At 42.3% G+C, this 21157-nt stretch overlaps 1 protein-coding gene across 4 annotated transcripts in view; it reads right to left on the reverse strand.

Moving 5' to 3' along the window:
• The window catches only part of Map2k5 (mitogen-activated protein kinase kinase 5), a 217283-nt gene that overhangs the window by 92139 nt on the left and 103987 nt on the right, over positions 1–21157 (reverse strand). For all 4 annotated transcript variants that reach the window (XM_051197716.1, XM_051197718.1, XM_051197715.1 and 1 more), the window contains 3 exons: positions 12160–12233; positions 11187–11237; positions 4199–4270 (listed from right to left, as the gene is read on the reverse strand). In XM_051197716.1, coding sequence (XP_051053673.1) covers positions 4199–4270; positions 11187–11237; positions 12160–12233 — 197 coding nt within the window. The remainder of the gene's footprint in view (positions 1–4198; positions 4271–11186; positions 11238–12159; positions 12234–21157) is intronic.

Consider the following 21157-nt stretch of genomic DNA (forward strand, 5'->3'; position numbering starts at 1 on the left):
TTTTATTCTTTACCACAGATTATCTATGGGAATGAACCGTTTGGCTCAAAACACCCTGAGAAAGGTGTGTGAATATGCCAGGAGACTGTTGTGAGACTTTACCTTCCTCCCTGCCATCTAATCTTTCCTTAGGGGTTTACAGTAGTCTACTTCAGAGAGGGCTGAATGGGTAGGAAAGGATAAGCATTTAGTCCCTCCTTCTCCTGGTGGCAGGCTCCCTTCAGGACCAATTCCACTCTGATGCCAACCTCTTGTCAACCTCCTGCCTTCACCCACACCTTTGCTGAAGCCTGTCACTTCAGGGTTCTTGCATTTTTCTTCTCAAAGCATCTTCCTAGTTATGTGGCCAGTGCTCTGCAGAACCAACCCATGGCATTTACACTGGTGAAAACTGATGAATGAGAGAAGGCTTCTAATCTTGAGAGGACACACGGAGAGGAAAAGCTCTTTGAATGTGCTGACTGTGGTTCAGGATGCAATTTGTCCCTCAGATTTTAAAATGCCATTGCAACACATATGCCTGCCTGTTGGGTGTTTATGTGTGTATGTGAAGCAGTATGTGTGTGTGTTCATGTGTGTGTGTGAAGGCAGAGGTCACCCTCAGGTAACACCCTTTAAGTTTCAGGGGATTTTAACACAGGGTTCTTCAATTGGAGCCTGAGCTCCATGATTAGGCCAGGCTGGCTAGCTGGTCACCCTGGGTTACTTGTCTCTGTCTCCCCAGTGCTGAGAATATGCACATGCTCCATCAGCATGCATTTCTGTGTGAGTGTTGGGGACTGAACGCAGGTCCTTGTGCCTGTGTGGAAAGTGCTTACTTAATCAGCTATCTCCCCCGACCTTGTGTTTTCTTTCTTTCTTTCTTTCTTTCTTTTTTTTAAATGTAGCTCAGGCTACCCTGGAAATCATGATCTTCCGGCCTCAGGCTTGAATGCTAGGATTACATGTAGTGAGATAGTCCTTCTGTGGCACTGACCACGTCCATTGGGGGGTGGAGCCATGGGCAGAAGTGACCTGTGGAAGGAGGTCGGAGGAAGAGCCAGGAAAAGCTCTCTTGCTGGCTGGACTCAGACAGGAGAGCATCCGGTGGAAATTGCTGGTGTTCATCTGTCTAGGCTGTAAGTTATTTCTCCCTGAATAAACATCTATTTGGCCTATTTGTTTATCCTGATCCTTATTTAACCGCAATAATTACAGGCTGTAGTGGTTTTGAATAATATTCATCACATTTAGACCAACTATACTCTGATAAAAAGAAAGAGGAGCCCTAGCCTTGGAGTTCTTATTTTGACCTAAGTTCTAAGGCCCTTTGGATGGTGTTTTCCTCACACTGACCCCAAGAAGGAAGGTATCCTGAATACCACAACACTTCAGCTACAGAATCAAAATCTTCTCCCTCATCATGCATTTCTTTACCTTGGACCCCAAATACATTTGGTATGAAATATGTGCTGGAGGATGTACTCTATTCTCTAATGACTTTTGCTCCACTACTTAAGCTGGTCACATGTCACTTGCTTAGTGGGTCAGGAGCTCTAAGAGGACAGGGACAGCCACCCCATATTCCTCTGGATGATACTTAGTTAAACACCCTGTCCCTCTTGGCCACTCCAAGTACACTTCACCTTACAGCCTACCTCACAACTCATTCCTTCTCATCTACTTATGAACACAGAGCATTGGAGAGCCTACCCCTCCCTGGCCCTTATCCAGTAATGGGGTTCTCCTGCTCTGCACTTCGCTATACTCCTGGCACCCAGTCACCCCACACTCAAAGCTGACTTTTCTCACAGTTCCCTATGCCCAGTTCTTCTCAATTTTACAAATGCAAAGAGTCTGTTTTCTTCAGTGTCCCAGAGATTATTTCCAGTTTGCCTCCAGGGCAAATACACACACTGGCAATCTCCCTGCCTACAGTACACACACTGGCATTCTATCTCTCTGTCTACAATGCAGTGCCTCTTTTTATTAGGCTTCACATTCCCAGTACCTAGTAAGACAGTGAGGATACATACTTCAATACATTATATTTATTGGGCATATTCCAATCTTTCTACCCAATCTTTCTGATCCCTGATTCCACACCTGTCCTCCTACAGTCATGTCCACAGAGCACTCTTGTGATCTGATAAAAACTGAAGTCAGATCACTCACTCTCAGGGCAACATCTGAAGCCCTGAGCCTGGTGGTATGTGACCTAGCCCCAGCTACCTCTCTGATTTATTTTTTCCCATCTATACCTTAATAACTCTAGTCAGGTGGGGCTCTCTTTTTCTCTTTATGAGACTTGTCAAGTACAATAGAGAGAAAGAGGAACAACCAATTAATATCATTCACTAATTCACTACTTCCTTCAGACTAGCTTGGACATGCCCTCTCTCTCTCTTTCTCCAAGACAGGGTTTCTCTGTGTAGCCCTCTGGCTGTCCTTGAACTCATAGAGATCTCCCTGCCTCTGCCTCCCAAGTACTGGGATCAAAGGTATGTGCTGCCACTACGCAGCCTGATATACTTTCGTAACAGTACTTTTTTTTTTTTTTAACACAGGATGCTATCATATAGCCCAGACAGGCTTCCAACTCACTATGCATCTGATGAGGATGATCTTGAACTTCTGGTCCTCCTGTCTCCATCCCTGAATGCTGGAATCACATTCTAGCAAGTAAACCAGGGCTTGGTGCATGCTATGTAATTACTCTCCCAATTGAGCAATATTCCCAGCCCTCTTAACAGTGCTTCTATGCTTCCAGGAGGTGAGGGTGCACCTCTACCTCCAACACACAGGAACTACAGGAAAGATAAAAGCAGCAGAGCAGTGGAATGTCAGTCTGCACTGGGGCTCAGACCTCACTATTGCACAGAAAAGGAAATGATCCTGCTGGGCACTGCAGGCTGGCCCAGGACCACCTAGGAAACTATTGCTAGTACTACAACCTGGGCCTCCTGTTTCCAGCATCTGATTCTGAACTATGTGACCTCTCAATTGTTCTGCACTGTATCTGATCATTTATAAAACTCAACCAATGAGGATGATTAAAACACCAAAGGGAAATTTCATCCTAGCAAAACCTGAGTCCCACCGATCACAGTCAGTTTCCCTTAAAACAGGCTAATACTAGAACAAGCCTCAGGTTACTGCTGAGGGCTAGACCCCGAGATCTACCTGCTAACTTCAGCCTCTGGGCTGCTGTGCACATACTACAGTTTCTCTTAGATTACCTTTGGGGAAAAGGCAGACGAATATGGTTTAATAAACATTGAGCATTTGACTTTGGCATTCTTCCTGCTGTGCAGGTGAGCTGGGTCTGAAGATATTTCCTTCCAAGTACAATGGCATTCAAGCGTTACAGAGATCATAGAAAATGTATTTGACCAAACAAAAGCAATGGGGTTGTGATGGAAACTTGATCTGTGGTGTTATTTAAACATGTTTCTTTCTTTCTTTCCTTTTTTTTTTAAAGGCATCCTTGATGGGAATAGACGGAATTGAAAAGCTGTTCTGAAAGCCCCAATGAGTGCCCAGGTTGTCTAGAAGTGCAATTCTAGTAAGCCAGGTGTCTTTCTAATGTGAGTTGTATGGCTATTTCTTAGCATGAGTTCTAATGGGGCTGCACCTGGCTCACTAAGGAAAAAAATCCATTCTAAATACAGCAACAAAGAGTAAAGACATGAAATGATACTACACACACATCCCCATCACACCACCTCCACCCCACATGTCATTTTTTTTCTTTAAGAAAGAAAATGATATATGCCATATGTTCAACCGATGTATCCACATGACTATAGCTTATCTTATAAAACCATCCCCTTTGGATGTCACACATGCACACTGCAAGGCTGCGATCACCCTGTGCTGTTATGGAATCCCCTTTCAGAGAACGGGACTCCAGGCCAAGCAGGCTCCCACCCAGTGAACAGTTCCCACACACATTCTCAGAGCCTTCGGCTGACCTGGTCTTGGTCAGGGCTAGCAAAACAAGCACTTCAGGTATGCCTTACACAGGTGACATGTGAGAAGCAGTGCTCTAGAATAATGCAGACTCAGACAAAAGTCACATCAGGACTTCAGAGTCAGATGATGCATGTGTGCACAACACCCTGGGAAGTGCTTGTAATACTCTTTCAAAGCCTCCATTCTTCCCAATGGGATGTATTAGTACAGATGTATCAATGACAACAAACAAAACCAAACATACCTCCATGAATGAGATTCCTAAGCTCCACACATCAGAGTGGATGCCATACTGCTCTCCTGAAATTCTTTCTGGCTGTAAGAAAGCAGGAGGGAGCTTGTAAGCTGCTGAAAATTACCCCAGGCAGAACATACTGAATGTGAGCTTAACATGGGGAGCCACCAAATTTGCATGGCATTTACACTAAGCAAAACAATTTCCCATATATGTATATATACATTCTAGAAGCAAGTCCCTACGAGAAAGACCATTGTCACTGCTTCATCAAGAAAGTGAAGGTAGCCAGTTAATGTGACAGAAACCAAGGTAGCAAAGGAGCTAGGGCTTGGACACTATGTCCATCTCCCTCTAATCCAAAGATCTTAACTGGGGATAGACAAATTGTATAAAGTTGTATATGACTTACTTGGATTTGGACAGAAGGGTCTCAAAGATTATAGCTCAAGTTTTATTTTTAACTTTTTATCTGAAAATAATTTCAACTATACAGGAGGGTGGAGAGTCAGGCTGGTGCAAACAGCAGCCATAATTTGTCTCCCTAGATTCACCTCCTGTCACTGTTTGATTCCATACAGTAGAGTTTCTTCTGACAGGAATCAAGGTGCCTCATGGGACTCCTGGCCCTTCCCTTAGGTTGTGTAGCAGGTGCCTGGTCCAGGAAGCTCTGGCATGCACAGTCTTCACCAGGAATAGCTGCATACTGAGTGAGTGACTACTGGTCTGTTCTTCCAGGATTTGGTCTCCCATAGATTACTTACAGAAATGTTTGCAATGATCAGACAAACAACTGAATTAAAAAAAAAATGAGGTTCCACAAAAGTACAATAGTTCCTCAAGTCAGCAGAGCTAGTCATGGCAGGGCTGAGATCCTAACCCACACCCCATTATCCAGTCCTAGTCAGTTTGACAGGTACTAGGAGGTATTTGTGTGGAAATGGCCATCCAGTTATGGGAATAACAGCATGACTACAATTGTTATCATCAACAATGCCAGCTAGTCTAGCCAAACTGGTGGGCTCCAAGTTCACCAAGACCCTGTTTTAACAAAATGCAGGTGGAGACAACCAAGGTTGATCCCTGGCTTACACACACATACCCTGTGCACATACAACTACACACACCTCCATACACACAGAATACCGTGCATTACTTTCACTTTTAGTTGTCACACTGCACTGCAATTATCCCTCTCCATGTCTACTCCCCTCACTGGGAGCCCTTCGAACCCCAAGCCACTACTGGCACATCACAACGAAGCCAATGAGTGCTGTTAAGGGACCATCACTCATGTGGTTCTAAGGATGGATTTAACCCTTCATATATATTATAGCTATCAAGTCCATCAAAAACTTGGAATGAGGGCCAATAGAATGATTCCATAGGCAAAAATGCTTGTCTCCAAGCCTGATGACTTGAGTTGGGGTCCCATAACTGACATGGTGGAAGGAGAGAATCTTCTCCCAGAAACTGTCCACTGACCTCCATGTATGCTGTGGGTATACACACACACACACACACACCACCACCACCACCACCACCAAGCACACACGTATGCGCGTGCACACACACACACACACACACAGTCTCCTGCACAATTTAAACAACAAAAAAGAACTTATGATGATGCTCTTTCTAACATTAACCCTGTAGACTTGTTAAAGAAACAAGCAAATGTTGTCTCCCTCCCTATCCTTTTCCCCTTCCCCTCTCTGGCTTTTCTTCCTATTGGATGACAGTTCTGAAGCTGTTGTATTTATCTAGAATACAGAGAAAATAAACAAAGAGAAGTGGCACTCTCATACAAAGTACCTGGGTGGGCTGGATGATGAGATTACATACATTTGCTTCAATTACCCACTGAGCTACCAAAACAAATATAAACTGAGAACTGAAACTAAAACACAGAAAACTGAATTAAAGGAAGAAAAATATAGAGTGAAAACATTCACAAATATGAGGTGGCAATAAGAGATGTCCTTAAGACAAGGTTCTGAATGCCTCTAGATGGAGAACTTATTACAGCATGCAGCAAACCAAGATCACTCACTGGTGGAGGACAAGCAAATGTAGGCAGCAAGGTCTGAGGCCCACTCTACAACACACAAGGCAGACTCAGGCCTCTGACCAATTTAGGCACAGGATGAGCCTTGGAACCTCATGAATGTAGAGTTAGGATGACAGCCTGAGGCTTCATAATCTAAAGCAGAGCTCACACTGCAGTCATAGTGTCATGCCCTTTCCCCTCCCCTCAAGTACAATATGAAAGAAGATAAAACCTAAAACCAGGTACTGCATTGCTGACAGAAGGGCTACAGTCAAAAGGCTGCCTGGTGTTACTTCCTCACCCGACAGCTGTCAGCAGTATAGAAGCTATATAATAAGGACAACACAGCTCTTGTCTAGAGCACCTTTGTGTGATTAAGCGAAGAGCACATAAAACCAAGCAAGCCAAACAAAAATCCTGGCCAGTTTCTGAATATACCCCAAAAGCTGACTCTCCAGAGGATTTTCAAGGCAGCATCTTCAAACTAGCACACGCCAGTCCCTCCAGCTATTGCCTGTGACTGGGCATTTAGCCAGGACCCATATTTAGTTAACAGATTCCAGGACTGTTTACAGCACAACACTCCTGGGTATAACTGTCAGGAGCATGAAGATAGCAAGGTACATATTTTATCTCTTCTGAAGAGGGGGTTGCTGTTCTGTTGGGCTGCTCGGAAAATTACCAGGCCAGGTGCATATAACTCAGGGTAGCATGCTATTCACAGGTGTACCAGGGTGACTGGAGTTTTCTTTTAGGTGGGCAAGGCCAGATCCCCACAGAGCAAAGCAAAATGGTCAAGCAGAGTCAGTAGCAGTACTGCAGACTGAACTTCCAGTTCACTAATCCTCCTGCTGCTGTGTCCAATATGCTATCAGGTCAAGTGAGACCTTTAAGAAAGATGTAGTTTTGGTGTGTGTGTTAGTGTATGCGTACACGTACACACACACACACACACACACACACACACACACACACACACACACACACACACACGTGGCTTTGAACTGCCTGATGTGGGAGTTGCAAACCAAACCTGGGGCACCTGCAAGCAGTGATGCTTACAGCCGCTGAGCCATCTCCCCCAAGAGAATCTGGGGACTGCACATCCACTGTCCTCTTTTAACTGTGTGATCCTAAGTCTGTATGCACCTGCTGTACTCCCCAACCATTCTTCATGCTGCCTTGTCTGTTGTCTTTCCTTTGTCGGCCTTGGAGGTCTGTTGCTGTTCCTTTTAAAATCTGGGGATGTTTTCTGCAACCTAAGGTGGAGAGGCCACTCCAGACCACGTTCTCGGCATGCAGTCCTGTGTCCCACTGGCTCATGTATGGCCAGGCAAAGCTGCCCAGGTCCAGCTCTGGTCATAGCCTGTTCTGCTCTCCTCTCACTCTTCCTTCTCTGCTCAGCTCTGAGGTTCCCTCTGGTTCTGGACGGGGAGGAGCAGCTTCCGAGTGTGTGTGCTCCTCCCCACAAGGGAGCAGGTTGGGCTTCCAGCATGGAGGGGAAGGGGAGCCTGATATTGCCTTCAGCATCATGTGCTCTCTTCTGTGAGACTTCACTCAAGACCTGGTGGGGGAGTTCCCTGTTATCTCTTGAGCTTTTTAGTGCTTTCTGGATGGTTTGGAGCTTTTTTTTTTTTTTTTTTTTAAGATTTTAAAAAAATTGAAATCTATTCTATAAATAAAAATTTAACCTTATTATATATTTATTTTATTGTTTTACATGCCTGAATATATGAGCGCCATATATGTGCCTGGTGTCAGAGGAGGTCAGAAGAGTATATTGGATCCCCTGGAACTAGAGTTATGGGCAGTTGGGAGCCATCATCTGGGTACTAGGAATGGAACCCAGGTCCTCTGCAAGTGCAGCCAATGTTCTTAACAACTGAGCATCTCTGTAGTCCAAGTTTGACACGTTTAAAGCTAGCATTCCTTTTTCAGTGGTGGAGTTGGTCCAAATAATGTTTTATTTGAAGAAATGAGGGTATGATGTCTTAACTAGATCCTGCCTCCAGTGACCTGCCAACTCTGAGACAGTGGTGACAGTTACTTCTTCTGTGGACTTCTCTGTAAAATGAAAGTGACAATAATGTGTCTGTAGCACAGCACTGTGTGAGGATAAAACGTTATGTCCTCAACAGAGAAATACCATGTGGGAATGCCTAGCAAATACCAGGTCTTTGTGATGGTCACCATAGCCAGTTGAATTAGAGCATGCAATCTGAGTAGGCTCATGCCCAGCTAAAGACATTTTCAAGGACATCAAAGCCTGAGCATGGAAACAAAAGCAAACTCCTAAAGCAGTCACATAGGGGCTAAGAACAGTCAATTAGGCTCTGATCCCAAAGGATAATATTTGAGAAACATCCTTGAAAATTTTCAAATTTCCAGATATTCAGTAACCATAACATCAAAATGTTTGACTTGATTACTCTGTATTTATGTGTGTGCAGGAACATATAGAAGCCAAGGGAGGGCACTGGGTCTCCTCTAGCACTCACTGCCCTATTCGGCTGACAAAGTCATTTCTTCCGCAGCTTGAAGCTCATGTGTGCTCCAGCCCCCGAACCTTCCTGTCTCTGCCTCCCAGTGCTTGGGTTACAGGAACCAGTGAGAGCAGCCCAGCTTGTACTGTAGTGCATGGATCCAATCTCTGATCTTCATACTAATGCCACAAGTGCTCTCCCTGCTGAACCATCTACCCAGTCCCGCCTTCTCCCGAGTCTCAGCCTATACACAGTACTCTACCTCATGCTCCTTTAAAACAAACAAACAAGCACCAAGAGATCTAGTACATTTGCCAGTGCCTTCTGCACATCCTATTACAATTTCTATGTATATGCTTGGTACACTAAAAATCCAATTATGCCAAGTTCAGTGTTGCCATATATGAGGGTGTCTTTCCAATTTTACCCGTGTCTCCTCTGGATTCACAGCATGGAATGTGATCAGTGGAGACCAGCTCAGGTAGCTGAAGGTACTTGATATGTGCGTTACTGACATACACCAGGGGCTGGAAAATGCTTTTTTCTGTGAAAGGCCAGCCTGGAAATAGTTTTCACTTAGAGGGCTGCACGCAATTGTACAATTGCTGCTGCTATGGTACTACTGAAGTCACACCCAGGTACATTCCAGTAAAACTATACTCACAAAACAGGCCTGGCCTGGGTGTGGTGGTACACACTTTAATCCCAGCACCTGGGATGCAGAGGCATGCCAGCCAGAGCTACACAGGGAGATCTTGTCTTGAAAACAAACAAAAACTTTAAAATAATTAATGAATATTATAAATAAATAATACAAATAAACGAAGAAATGAAAAAAAGCAAGTGAACAAACAAAACAGAGGCCCAGGAGCTATAGTTTGTTAACATTTGGCATAGAATCCCATATGGAATGCAATACTATAGACTATAAGAGTTAAAACAGAGGTTTACATAAAGCTAAAGAGCCCCGCCCTTCTCCCAAGAGACTAGCAGCATGGGCAGCAGCTGGATCAATACTGCACTAGAGTATTGAAGGGCACCCCCATGGCCAGCCTTTGGCAACTACTTGGCCAATTAGAGCCTACTAAATTAAGCAAAGCTGCAGCTTTTACTCTCACACTTTCATTATTTCCCTCCTTGGCTTCTTAGGCTTTCTACAGCTTGAACTACAAAGTTGATGACTAGAATTCACTCACCCAAGAAACAAAGCAATTTCAGCTTTGCCAATCTGAGCTAACATTTCATATTTTTAATCCTCACACTTTCAATTAACATATGGACGCATCACATTCATCCATAAACGAAAAGGGAAAAAAGTAATTTCTTTAATGTACACCTGGGAAAGACAACTGTAATCTGGATTTGTAGCTCAGATGTGATGCAATTTAATTATCAGAGCAATTTAAAGCTACCAAGAACATGATGGGCAGTTGAGAAGTTGTTTCATGGATAGCTTTTTTTCCTTTTCATATTCACAGAGGCCGACATTCAGGAGGGCTCTGTTAACTAGAAGAGTAACTCACCAATGTCATTCACCCTGGGATAGGCATGGAGGAGACTAACTTTTAAAAAGAGACACAATAACTTTCATGACTTATCTACTTTTTCCACATTAATTAGAGGAAACGCAAAATATAAATTTTCCTAAAAATAATGAAAACTGAAATAAACTATTTTGACCATCTAAAAGAAAATGAAATGCCTTGTATTGTTCTGAGGATAACAAGCTGTAGACCCAGTTCGGCCTACATCAAAGATCTTTTAATGATGATACCATATGGACAAAAAAAAAAAAAAAAAAAAAAAAAAAAAGAAAGAAAGAAAAATACCGAAAATAAGGTCCACGGCTTAGGACTGGCAGGATGGCTCTGCAGGTGAGGGCAGCAGCTTCCAAGCCTGGCACCCTGAGCTGGACCCTCAGGGTCTACATGGTACGTGGCACCTCTCAATAAGTAAATAAAAATATAATATACTTTTCAAAAGATCTACATTGCAGAGAAAATTAAGTATGGAACCTTAACATTGGGAGATCCATAGGTAAAGACCGGTAACATCAGTAATTCAATTTTGATCTGGTGACGAGGCATGTTCCTATCCTTAGAACAAACAACTGACTGATGCCTTGGCATTTATTAGGGTTTATTAGGGTTAATTAAATAAGCACTGTGAAAAAATTGCCAAGATACTATCAAGTACAATTTTTCTGTAGGATTAAACTTCAAAACTCAGCAATTTCACACTTGAACAGACCAGTTAAGTCAAGGAAGTCAGATAAGTAGATAGCTTGAGCACAAGGCCTTGAATGTTCTCAAACAATCTGAAAACTGGAGAGTGACTGGGTTGACTTTGTAATTTATAACTTACTAGTCTGAAGTGGTGGAATTAATTTAAGAATTATACATTTCCAAGTACATAAAGATAAAGATGTTGGCTTTAAATGTTATTTTTGCATAAGTTTACTTACTGCCATATAAGCATTTGTTCCAACATACGTCTTGGCTATAGAATTCACCAGCTATGAGACAAAACAGTCTGTTAGAACAATATAAAGATAATGTGAAAATAAAATGGGCAATTATTCCCCATTTAACCTACAATCAGCTCTCCAATAAATCAACTAAAAATTATGTAAAAGGGAGCAAATTCATCCACAAAGGCATTAAAAATGATTAAATCTCTCTTTTCTTTTGGATGTGATTTCCAATTTAAACAAGCACAACATTATGGTTTATAGCAGATAACCTTAAACAATTCACTTAAGCGTGATGCTCAGTGCTTTAGTGCCCCAAACCCGCCTGAAATAAAAAGTCAATTTGAAGTAGAATTTGAACACCCTCATCTTTCAGTCAGATGGCTCAAGATGTGAATGGAGCCCCACACGTTCCTAGAATGAGACAAACTGAAGAGGCTGGAGGGATAACAGACTTTGACAACTCATAATGCGAAGATGACCTTCGCTTTGGTCTTCATGTTTGGATGGGAGGAAAGGTGGCTGCAATTCAAATCAACATCACAGCACGCGCATGGGTCACTATCACTGGGGTTCTCAGGGGAGGCCCAAAATGGAAATTAATTAAAATTGGTGCTGCACATCGTAATGGCCCTCCACTATTGTTGCTCCCAATATTAATTTTTATTGTGGGCCAGTTGGTCTCCCCAGGCACGGCTCCCTCGCTGTCCTCCCTTTTGTCTGGCCAGAGCGCTTTCATAGCCAAGCTGCATAGCAATGAAGTTTGCTATTCGTAAGTAGTAATTACAATATCAGCAGTTTTTACTGTCATTAAACAATGAACAATCATATTCTGGTGAAGGAAACCCGCTCAGAGATTTAAAATGAATAATGTGTGCCTGGCGATGAGCAGATGCACAGTTCCTGTTTGTCTGGAATCTAGGTGATTTTCAATCCACGGGGCAGGCTGAACAGCAAAAAGACCTACCTGTGTGCTAACGCCAAAGTCACAGAGCTTGACTTGTCCACCTGTGTTTACAAGCATGTTAGAAGGCTTCACATCTAAAAGGGATCAGAAAAGATGCAGTGATCAACTCCATATTGACACAGTTTGTTTTTAAAAAGGACACATGTGCACCATGTAACACTGTAGAAATGGCATCCTAGGTTCACCCAAACTTATACCACAAATTTATTACAAAGCTTTTAACTGAAAGCAGAAGGTCAAAAATGAAAGTTGACTCAAATCTTGACTTGCAACAATAGGAAATACCCCAGTCAGTCACCCTGTCCCATACTTTCTTAGAAAGAGCAGCTAGATCAGAAAAAAATGCAACCTTTTACAACATAAATGCACTAAAAGGGGTTGTTTACACTGTGGGTGTACCCACTAACTTAGGGCTTCCATATAAGAAGTAGTAAAGTCAAAGGGGGAAGTGGGAAAAACAAAAACAAAACCTTCATACATCACCAGTAACAGGTTCTAGCTGAGAGAAACAATGAGAAAATGACACATGATACCACTACCTGAGTTTTTGGTGACAAATGCTATTTCTGATAATAATTAGAAATTGACCTGAAGAAGCTTGTCACATATGCATGCACTATGAACCTTCCTTTCATTTATCCTTCCCCTCCCAAAGTCATTTTTGACTACTGTTACAGTTAACAAAAGAATGAACATAGCTTTGCCAAGGCAGTCAGTCAGCCAGTAAATAATGATACAAAAGGTCCCTGTGAGCATCACCACTGACAACAATAAGCCTTTTCTGGAATTCAGGGAGATCATAAAAATGATCTAAGAAAGACAAGATCAATGGAACAAACAACATATGTGTTATTTCATCTTGAATAGTAAAAGTAGTCTAGCACAGGCAGCTAGTCATCCAGTACCCTTAAGTAGCCTAAAATTTTCGGTAAAATATTTAAAAAATAATTCTGCAGATGAGTTATTCTTCCCTTATCTTCTAGCCTGCAGTAAGGTATACCATCAAATTATCTTGCTTCTTAGCAAGATGCATATTTAACTTAAGTTTCAAGTTCCAACTCCAAAATGACAGCTAACGTACTTAGTACGTGAAAGGCAGTGAAGAAGGGGCTTCTTACATACAAGCTTATTCAGTATTGTCTGACACCAAAGGCAAACTCCATGGAAATAGGAACTTGACCTTCTTCTATAGACTGCCTCCTCCCCATCCCCTGGAAGAAGGACAGGCAGTGACCAGTGATCAGCAAATGCTCAATGAAAGGAGGAAGTATAATGAACGGAAAGCATGAGCTCATAGGATCATCTTTATGGGGCTATATCTACTTTAGTGAGAAGGGGGTAACTGTGGAAGCTGTCTGTGCTCTGCCCTTCAAGTGAAGCAAATTATAATGAAAGCTGAGGTGGGGAGAGACTCTTTGGGTCTAAGTTGGTGCATACAGGTTGGCACAAGCCTTGCCAACTCTCAACCTCTCTCTCTCTCTCTCTCTCTCTCTTTTTTCCTGATTCCCATATACTTCTTACAACACCACCATTTTAAACCTTAAGTATGCCACTGACCACATTATTTCTCTCCTTAACGACGAGGTTAAATATATTCCTTGACATTTTGCACTTTCCAAGAATAGAGTTATAGGTTTGTGTGTGTATTGGTATGTAGCCTAGGCTGGATTCTATCTGTCCTAGCTTGTTTTCTCCTGCTCTGACAAACACCATAACCCAAAGCAGCTTGGGGATAAAAGGTTTTTATTCCATCCTACAGCTTATACTCCATGACTGAAGGAAGCCAGGGCAGCAGCTTAAGCAGGAATTTGGAGGCAGGTAAGAAGCAAAAACCACGGGGGGGGGGGCGGGGGGGAAGGCTACTAATTGTCTCGCTCACATTGGTTTATTCAGCCTGCTTTCTAACATAATCCAAGATTACCTTCCTGGGATGGCTCTGTCCACAATGGGCTGGGCCCTCCCACGTCAATTAGTCAAGATTGACTGCCTACAAGACAATCTGATGGAGGCATTTTCTCAGCTGAGGTTTCCTCTTCCTAGATAACCTGAGGTTGTGTCAAATTGACAAATAAACAAACAAACACTAATCAGCACACTTGTGGTCCTCTAGCCTTGGCCTCCTGAGTGCTCAGATTATAGTACCTATCAACATACCAGGTTCCACGTTGAACTTTCAAGTGTGCCTCAGAAGTAAGTAGGATATGGCATAGCCAGCCAGAGAGGTCTGAGCCATCCATTGCCAAACTGAAGCTCATCTTAAATTCTACTTAAGCTGGCTTTATCTTGCAAATAAAATTCTTATTATAGGCTCTCAACTTAGAATATTTTAAATTTGGATCATCTACTGTCTTAACGTTTTGAACTTAAAATTAATTTGTCTACCACAAGTCCCTGCCTCCCTGCTGCAATAACCTCTCAGGCCACCATCATGACTTCCTTTGAAGCACTTGTGTGAAACTGAGCAAGTCACCCTTCACTAGGTATTTACTGCTCTAGTGTCATCACCACAAGAAATAAATTGACAGGGTTGGAATATGCTTCACACATCTTCATACCTATTCCCTTTGCACACAGGGTCTTGCTCACTGGGGGATGTTTTAAGAAGACATGAAACTTACTAACATAAATGTCCCCTTTCAAGTATAATCTTCAAGCATAATCTGAACATAATAAACTCCTTTCACAAAGTCAGTGGATTCATGTGGAGACAGAGTTGTACATCTGTCTTTTTGACCATACACAAACTTGCCATGTGACTTTGGACTTGGCTTGTAACATTTTAGCTTCTAGGTCTGCAGGGAGATAATAGTTACTTTGTCAGAATTGAAAAACTGTAAGGATTAGCTGAGACAGTGGATAAAACAGTGTCTTTTAAATGGTCAATGCTATAAATCAAAGTAGAAAATAATTTCCAAAGCACAGTTAAGTAGAATTTATAAAACAACTTGACATTAAGGAAACTTTCTTGGCAGACGAGCGAACACATTCCTCCAGGGACTACTGAACCAATGTCCCCAATTTTATACTTCTATAATCCCCGTTTAAAACAACAAAGTGATGCTTTAAGACCTATGCCAAATATGAGCTGATGTCACCTCTGTACCTCCTGCCCTGCCCATTCTGGCTCATCTGCCAGCCACACTCCTGCTCAGTGGCTCCTAAGACTAGAGAGTTCTGCCCCCTCATTTACTCATAGCTAGCTCCTTCATTTTCCTTAAATTCCTGCTTAAATGTTACTGTGTAACTCAGACTCACAAGCCTACAGCTCCCTCCCCTTTTCCTTGGTTTAATTCTCTCCTTAATCTTTTGCATTATTGACACCCTGTTATCTTCACACAGAAATCTGCACTTCCTGTTTCTCTGCTGGGGAGGAAGGCTCCATGAATGTATACTTTTCATTCCATTCTGGAGAAGTTGACACAGGAAACGTGTTAAAGCTATACGGTGAAGGATACTGTTCCTTGAATGGGCTGGCACACTCAGCCAAAAGCATGCATTTGGTCTGAGAAGGTGGTGCATCTCTGACTTAACTGAACACTCTTTAGAATGGGTACATTGTTAAATGAGTCTTCATTGTGAGACAAGTCCACAGTTGTTTAAAAAAAAAAAATGTTCACACAGCAAATGTTTACCGTTACTTCACCATATAAAGACTTTGTGACAAAAGTGAGTCAGACCCCACCTCTGGCCTCTGAAGGCATGCCCACAGCTATGCAGGGGTTGTTGATATATCCCAAAAGATTGCCCAAGAGACAAAGAACAGCTTATTATCTGTCACTTCCCTTCTGAACAAAAAGCATGATTCTTACAAATATAGTCAGTCATGTAACTACATGGCTCCCAAGCCAGGCTGTGCTTTTATAAAACCTGAACCTTTTGGGTTCCATCTCAGACTAAATCAGAAACTAGTCCGCTAGAGCGTGGAGTCAAGTCAGCCTTGAGAAAAGACCAAAGGAACCCACTTCTCTTTGCTTCTGAGTAAACGTCTGCAAAGTTAAGGATATGTCAAGAATTTTTGCTGTTGTTTTATTTCACTTTAATTTTAAGAGTCCCTTAATTCATTTTTTAAAAAACAGTTTCACTGCAATCACTCTGAATGCTGTTTGAGAACCTGGCAGATATATCCACCAGGTGACCACAACTGAGGCAGGAGTCATTTCCATCATCCTCAAGGTCATCTGTGTTCTGCTGCAGCCCACGCTTCCCTGACCTTCAGCTTTGGTCAACCATTGAGTGGCTCCTGTCATTACCAGTTTGTCATTCCTCACACATAAATTCCAAAACCTGCTGTGACATCTGCTTTAAGACTGGTGTTTGTTTGCTTTAAGAAGCCTGATGACTGATGTTCATCAACTGTCATTATACTAAGAGATTCTTTTTTTTTTTAACCTCTAAACATGTATTTTACATTTTAATTCATTATTCGAGAATTTTATATATAAATACAATGTATTTTGATAACATCCATCCCTCTCTACTCTCCTCCGACCATGTACCCCTCCCAACTTCACGTCTTTTTTTAAAAAAAAAAGTTTTTTGAATCCTATTAGTGCTGCCTGTGTGTGTATGGTTGCAGGGCCATCCACTGAAGCCTGGAGCATGGGCAATCTACTGGAGACATACCCCTGAAGAAAACAGGCCCCCTCAATTGCCAATAGCTCCTCAGCTAGAGGTGGGGCCTTGTGAACCCTTCTATCCATGCAGGATGTTAACTGGATTGATCTTGTACAGGCAACCACTGCGAGCTCGTAAGTACAGTGTGGTGCGGTGCAGTGCACGAGTGCACATGTGCATGTGCATATGATGTGTGTGTACATGCGTGCGTGTGTGCATGCGTGCATGTGTGTGTGTGTGAACTTTATGGAGTTGATTCTTTCCTTTTACCATGTGAGTCCCAGAGATGAAACTCAGGTTGTCATGTCTGGCAGCAGGTGCTTTTATCCACTGAGCATCTCAGTGGGCCCTCATTTAAGAATTTTATTTTAGTCCCTTATCTGTTACTCTGACCTCAGAGCACAAGCCAATGTAAACTGTTCAAAGCAGTGGTTCTCAAACTCCCTAATGCTGCAACCACTTAATACAGTTCCTCATGTTGTGGTGACTCCAATAAAATTATCTTCCTTGCTACTTCATAACTGCAATTTTGTTATTGTCGCTAAATGTAATGTAAATATCTGATATGCGGATACTACATCAAGTTTTCATATCAAATACGTAAATTCTATGCCTCCCAGGAAGAGCTCCAGGAATACTGAGATCAATTTTCTGTTTTACGAAGAGATACAGATATCTGATTGGGTATAAAGATTACTTTAGAGGAGACAGTTCTACGTGCATTTATTTTAATATAATGTCAAGTTATAAAAAAGAGAAGCAACAGAAGGCTCGAAGCTCTCCCTTCAGCTCGCCTAGAAACATCACACCTGCCTTCTGTAAGCAGAGCACAAAAAAGATGAGTCATTAAGCTGACTGATTATAAATAGGAACCATCAGGGCAGATGTAAGACATTTTGGTTTAATCAGGCCATTAATTATTAGGGTTTATCAATTAGTTTTATTGAAGGCAAGGGAGCTTAAATGAATGGTAGGACATTGATTTTAACTGAGGCATCTCCTCAAAGAAAATACAAATGAGGATTTAGAAGCCTGGGATCACCTGTTTGTTTCAAACCTTTAAAGAAGGCGATGCTTGCATTAGTGCCATGTAAAATCTTTAATGAAAAAGAAAACCAATTCCAACCCCCTTTAGCATTAAGCATGAGATGTCGTTTGCTTATGTACCCCGCTTCAAAGTCTGTTTCCAAGAAGTGGGTATCATGCCGGAGAAAGTGAGATAAGGGTGAAGGCAAAGTGGTTTACTTTAATGCTCGATGTTCTAGATCACTTAGTTATGATGGGCTTTTGTTGGAAACAATGTAGATCCTCTCAGAGGAAGCAGAGGGGTGCTATGCAAAGTGGCTGATGAACTTCATCTAAGACCTGCTAGTAAGCCCTGCACATGGACTGCACCAAACAAGTCATTAAGGTTCTGAGCAGAGACAAGTCCAGTCTCACTGAATTCTCAGACCACCCTGAACTCACACTGGCAACATTCTGAGAGTAGGAAGATCAGCTACCAACCCAACTGTGCCTATACATGATTGTATCTGGATATATCCTCAGGTTTCATCTTCCCACAGTGACAAAATTGGTGGGAGAGACTTCAGGGAAGCTGCGCTTTTGCATGGCCTGGCACAGAACTAAGTGCTCAATGCATAATGCACAGTCTGTGAATCAAGGTTCCCAATACTTCAATGTACTATATGTATTGTGAGCTTGTGTTGAGGAGCTGGCCACACAACCCCCACTCCACGAAGTCTGAATGTGGACTGTCTGAGGTGCTGTGCCAGACCCAAGTGCCAATCGAGGTTAACCTTCATTATGCCAGCTCCAGCTCAAAGCAAGCCTCTCTAAGAATGGCAGTGCTGTTCCACTGGGGCCACAGAGAAACCAACAATTATCCTGTTACATCATGTGTCTTGTCAAAGTATTTCTCCACCCCCTCAACAACACTGCCCAGTGAGCAGGACTTTTTCATGATGATGTCATGAATGTGATCTGCAGGAGTGTCACGGAGATGATGGGTGGGTCTCAGCACTTCTGACCAATATTGTTAAGTGCTTAGACAACTGAAAAAAAAAAAAAAAACCCAGAACAGGCAGAATGTTGGAGTTTACAAATGATGTTTTGGTTCATGTTAAGGAGCACACCAGGTTTCCCCACTACAGGAGTCTATAAATGAATAAAAACTAAAGCATCTTTAAAAGTTAAACATAAGCTGTATGGTTAATAAACCAGGTAATCCCACCCACTCAGAAAGCAGAGGTAGGAGGATGGCTGAAGCCTAGGAATTTAAACAGCATGAATAATTGTGAGGTCCTTCTGTCTCAAATAAATAACCATAAAACTTGGTGATCAAAATGCTTCCCTGTCTTTAGCAAAGCATGAAACCTCAGGCAGTAACACTGACTGCATACTGTACAGCAATGGTAAAATACCAAGTTCTTAAACTCTGAGATTGTCTGAATGGCTGTGGATTACAGATATTTAAAAATCAGATACTAATTACACTCTCTGGTGTCTTTTCAATAAAAAGAAACAGACTCTTCCAAATACATATGCACACTGCACAGGGCAGACATGCACTTAGCACTTGGGAGGTGATGGCAGGAGGCCTGCCTCAAGTTTGCAGCCAGCCTGAACTACCTAACAAGTACTGGACCAGCCAGGGCTACATGGTGAGAAGCTACCTTAAAAATAAAAACCACCAACATTAAAAAAAAAAAAAAAACACATATGCAAATAGCAGCAGTATTATTCCTAAGAGTCCCAAACCAAATACAATTATAAATGTACCTCCCTCCACTAGTAAATGAATAGATAAGGTACGGTATACCAATATAATAGTACTCTGCAAATAAAGGACTGGCCAGCTGACAAATGTTACAACATAGGTCAACATTAGAAATATGTTACATTAACTAGAAAGAGCAAACACAACAATTCATATCATATGGTTCCATTTATGTCCAGAAAAGGGAAATCTATATAACCAGAAATTAGACTAGTGTTCCCTAGAGAGTGGGACAGGACCTGGGGTTGGATGGGAGGGGGACAAGGACTGGGGACATAAGGAGGGGCGGTGACAGGGGCTGACTGTGAATGGGTATGAAGACTTTTCTTTTTGGTAGGGTGATGGGATATTCCAGGACTATATTATAGCAGTAGTTATGTAATAGTATAAATTTATGTAGCTCATTTTCAAATCACATCCTTAAAATGGGTGTCTTTTATGGGGGTATAAACAACATATCAATAAAGTTATTTTTAAAAAGTCTCAAAACACAACTTACAAGTAGCAGTACTATTTCCTTACCAGTAGCAGTACTATTTCCTAGAAAACTAGTTGATTTAATCCATAGTTTTGCAGATACTTTCCAGCCACCGTGGTCACTTGCCACAGTGGGACACACCACTTAGCCACCCTTAATTTTTTATAAGTGGTACAATGGCTACTTCCTCTTCATAACTTGTATGTACTCAAAAAATAAAGCCTGGGTAACTGCAATGATTAGTATTTATTAGTATTTTTAAAAAGGTACTAATTTGACTGTGTCATTTTGTATGTATGAGATTTTCCCAAATGACCAAGGCTATGCCTACAAAACACAAAATGAACTGGTTCAAACATGAAAAGCTCAGTCAGGCGACCACGGTTGCCTCAGTAACCTCCCATAACTGTTCAGACTGATTTTTCAGGATGGTCTGATTTTTTTCCCTTCCACTGAATTGACCAAATTGACTGTGGAAATTGGTATCATGTCGACACGACTCATGTTGCCGCCCATTAAGTGCCTCACACAGGAAACTGGATCTTTACACAGACGGCATCAATTAGCCATTACAGAAGCTGCACAAACAGCAGTAAGATCGGGCTTGTTAATCAAGGCCGAGCCCTCAAAATCAGCACTGGCTGCAGCTCTTCACAGGGCGTCTCCTGCCAGCTCTGCCCCACACACCACTAAGGATCAGGGTTTGGCTGCAGGCTCCAGACACAGCAATCTGCACAGGGTCTAAAGAGGTGACTTCTGGTCAGAGCAGTGTTGGGGAAACTGACTCTGCATAGAGTGTACGCTTTTGTCAGAGAAGGAAAGCAGACAGACGGTGACCTCTGTGAGCTATTTGCCACAGGTGTTGGTGATGGCACTTGATCTCCATTGTATGTTGGCTTGCTTTGTCTTTCAGGGTCACCTCACTGAGTGTGGTGGTCTGAATGTAATTGGCTCCCATAAGCTCATAGGGAGTGGCACTATTAGTAGGTGTGGCTTTGTTGGAGTAGGTGTGGCCTGTTGTAGAAGTGTGTCAGCTTCCCCAGCACCACCTTGCAAGCCGCCATGATGATAATAGACTAAAGTTTTGAAACTTTAAGCCAGTCCCAATGAAATGTTTTCCTTTATAA

Source organism: Phodopus roborovskii, unplaced genomic scaffold, assembly GCF_943737965.1.
Source record: "Phodopus roborovskii unplaced genomic scaffold, PHOROB, whole genome shotgun sequence".
NCBI lineage: Eukaryota > Metazoa > Chordata > Mammalia > Rodentia > Cricetidae > Phodopus > Phodopus roborovskii.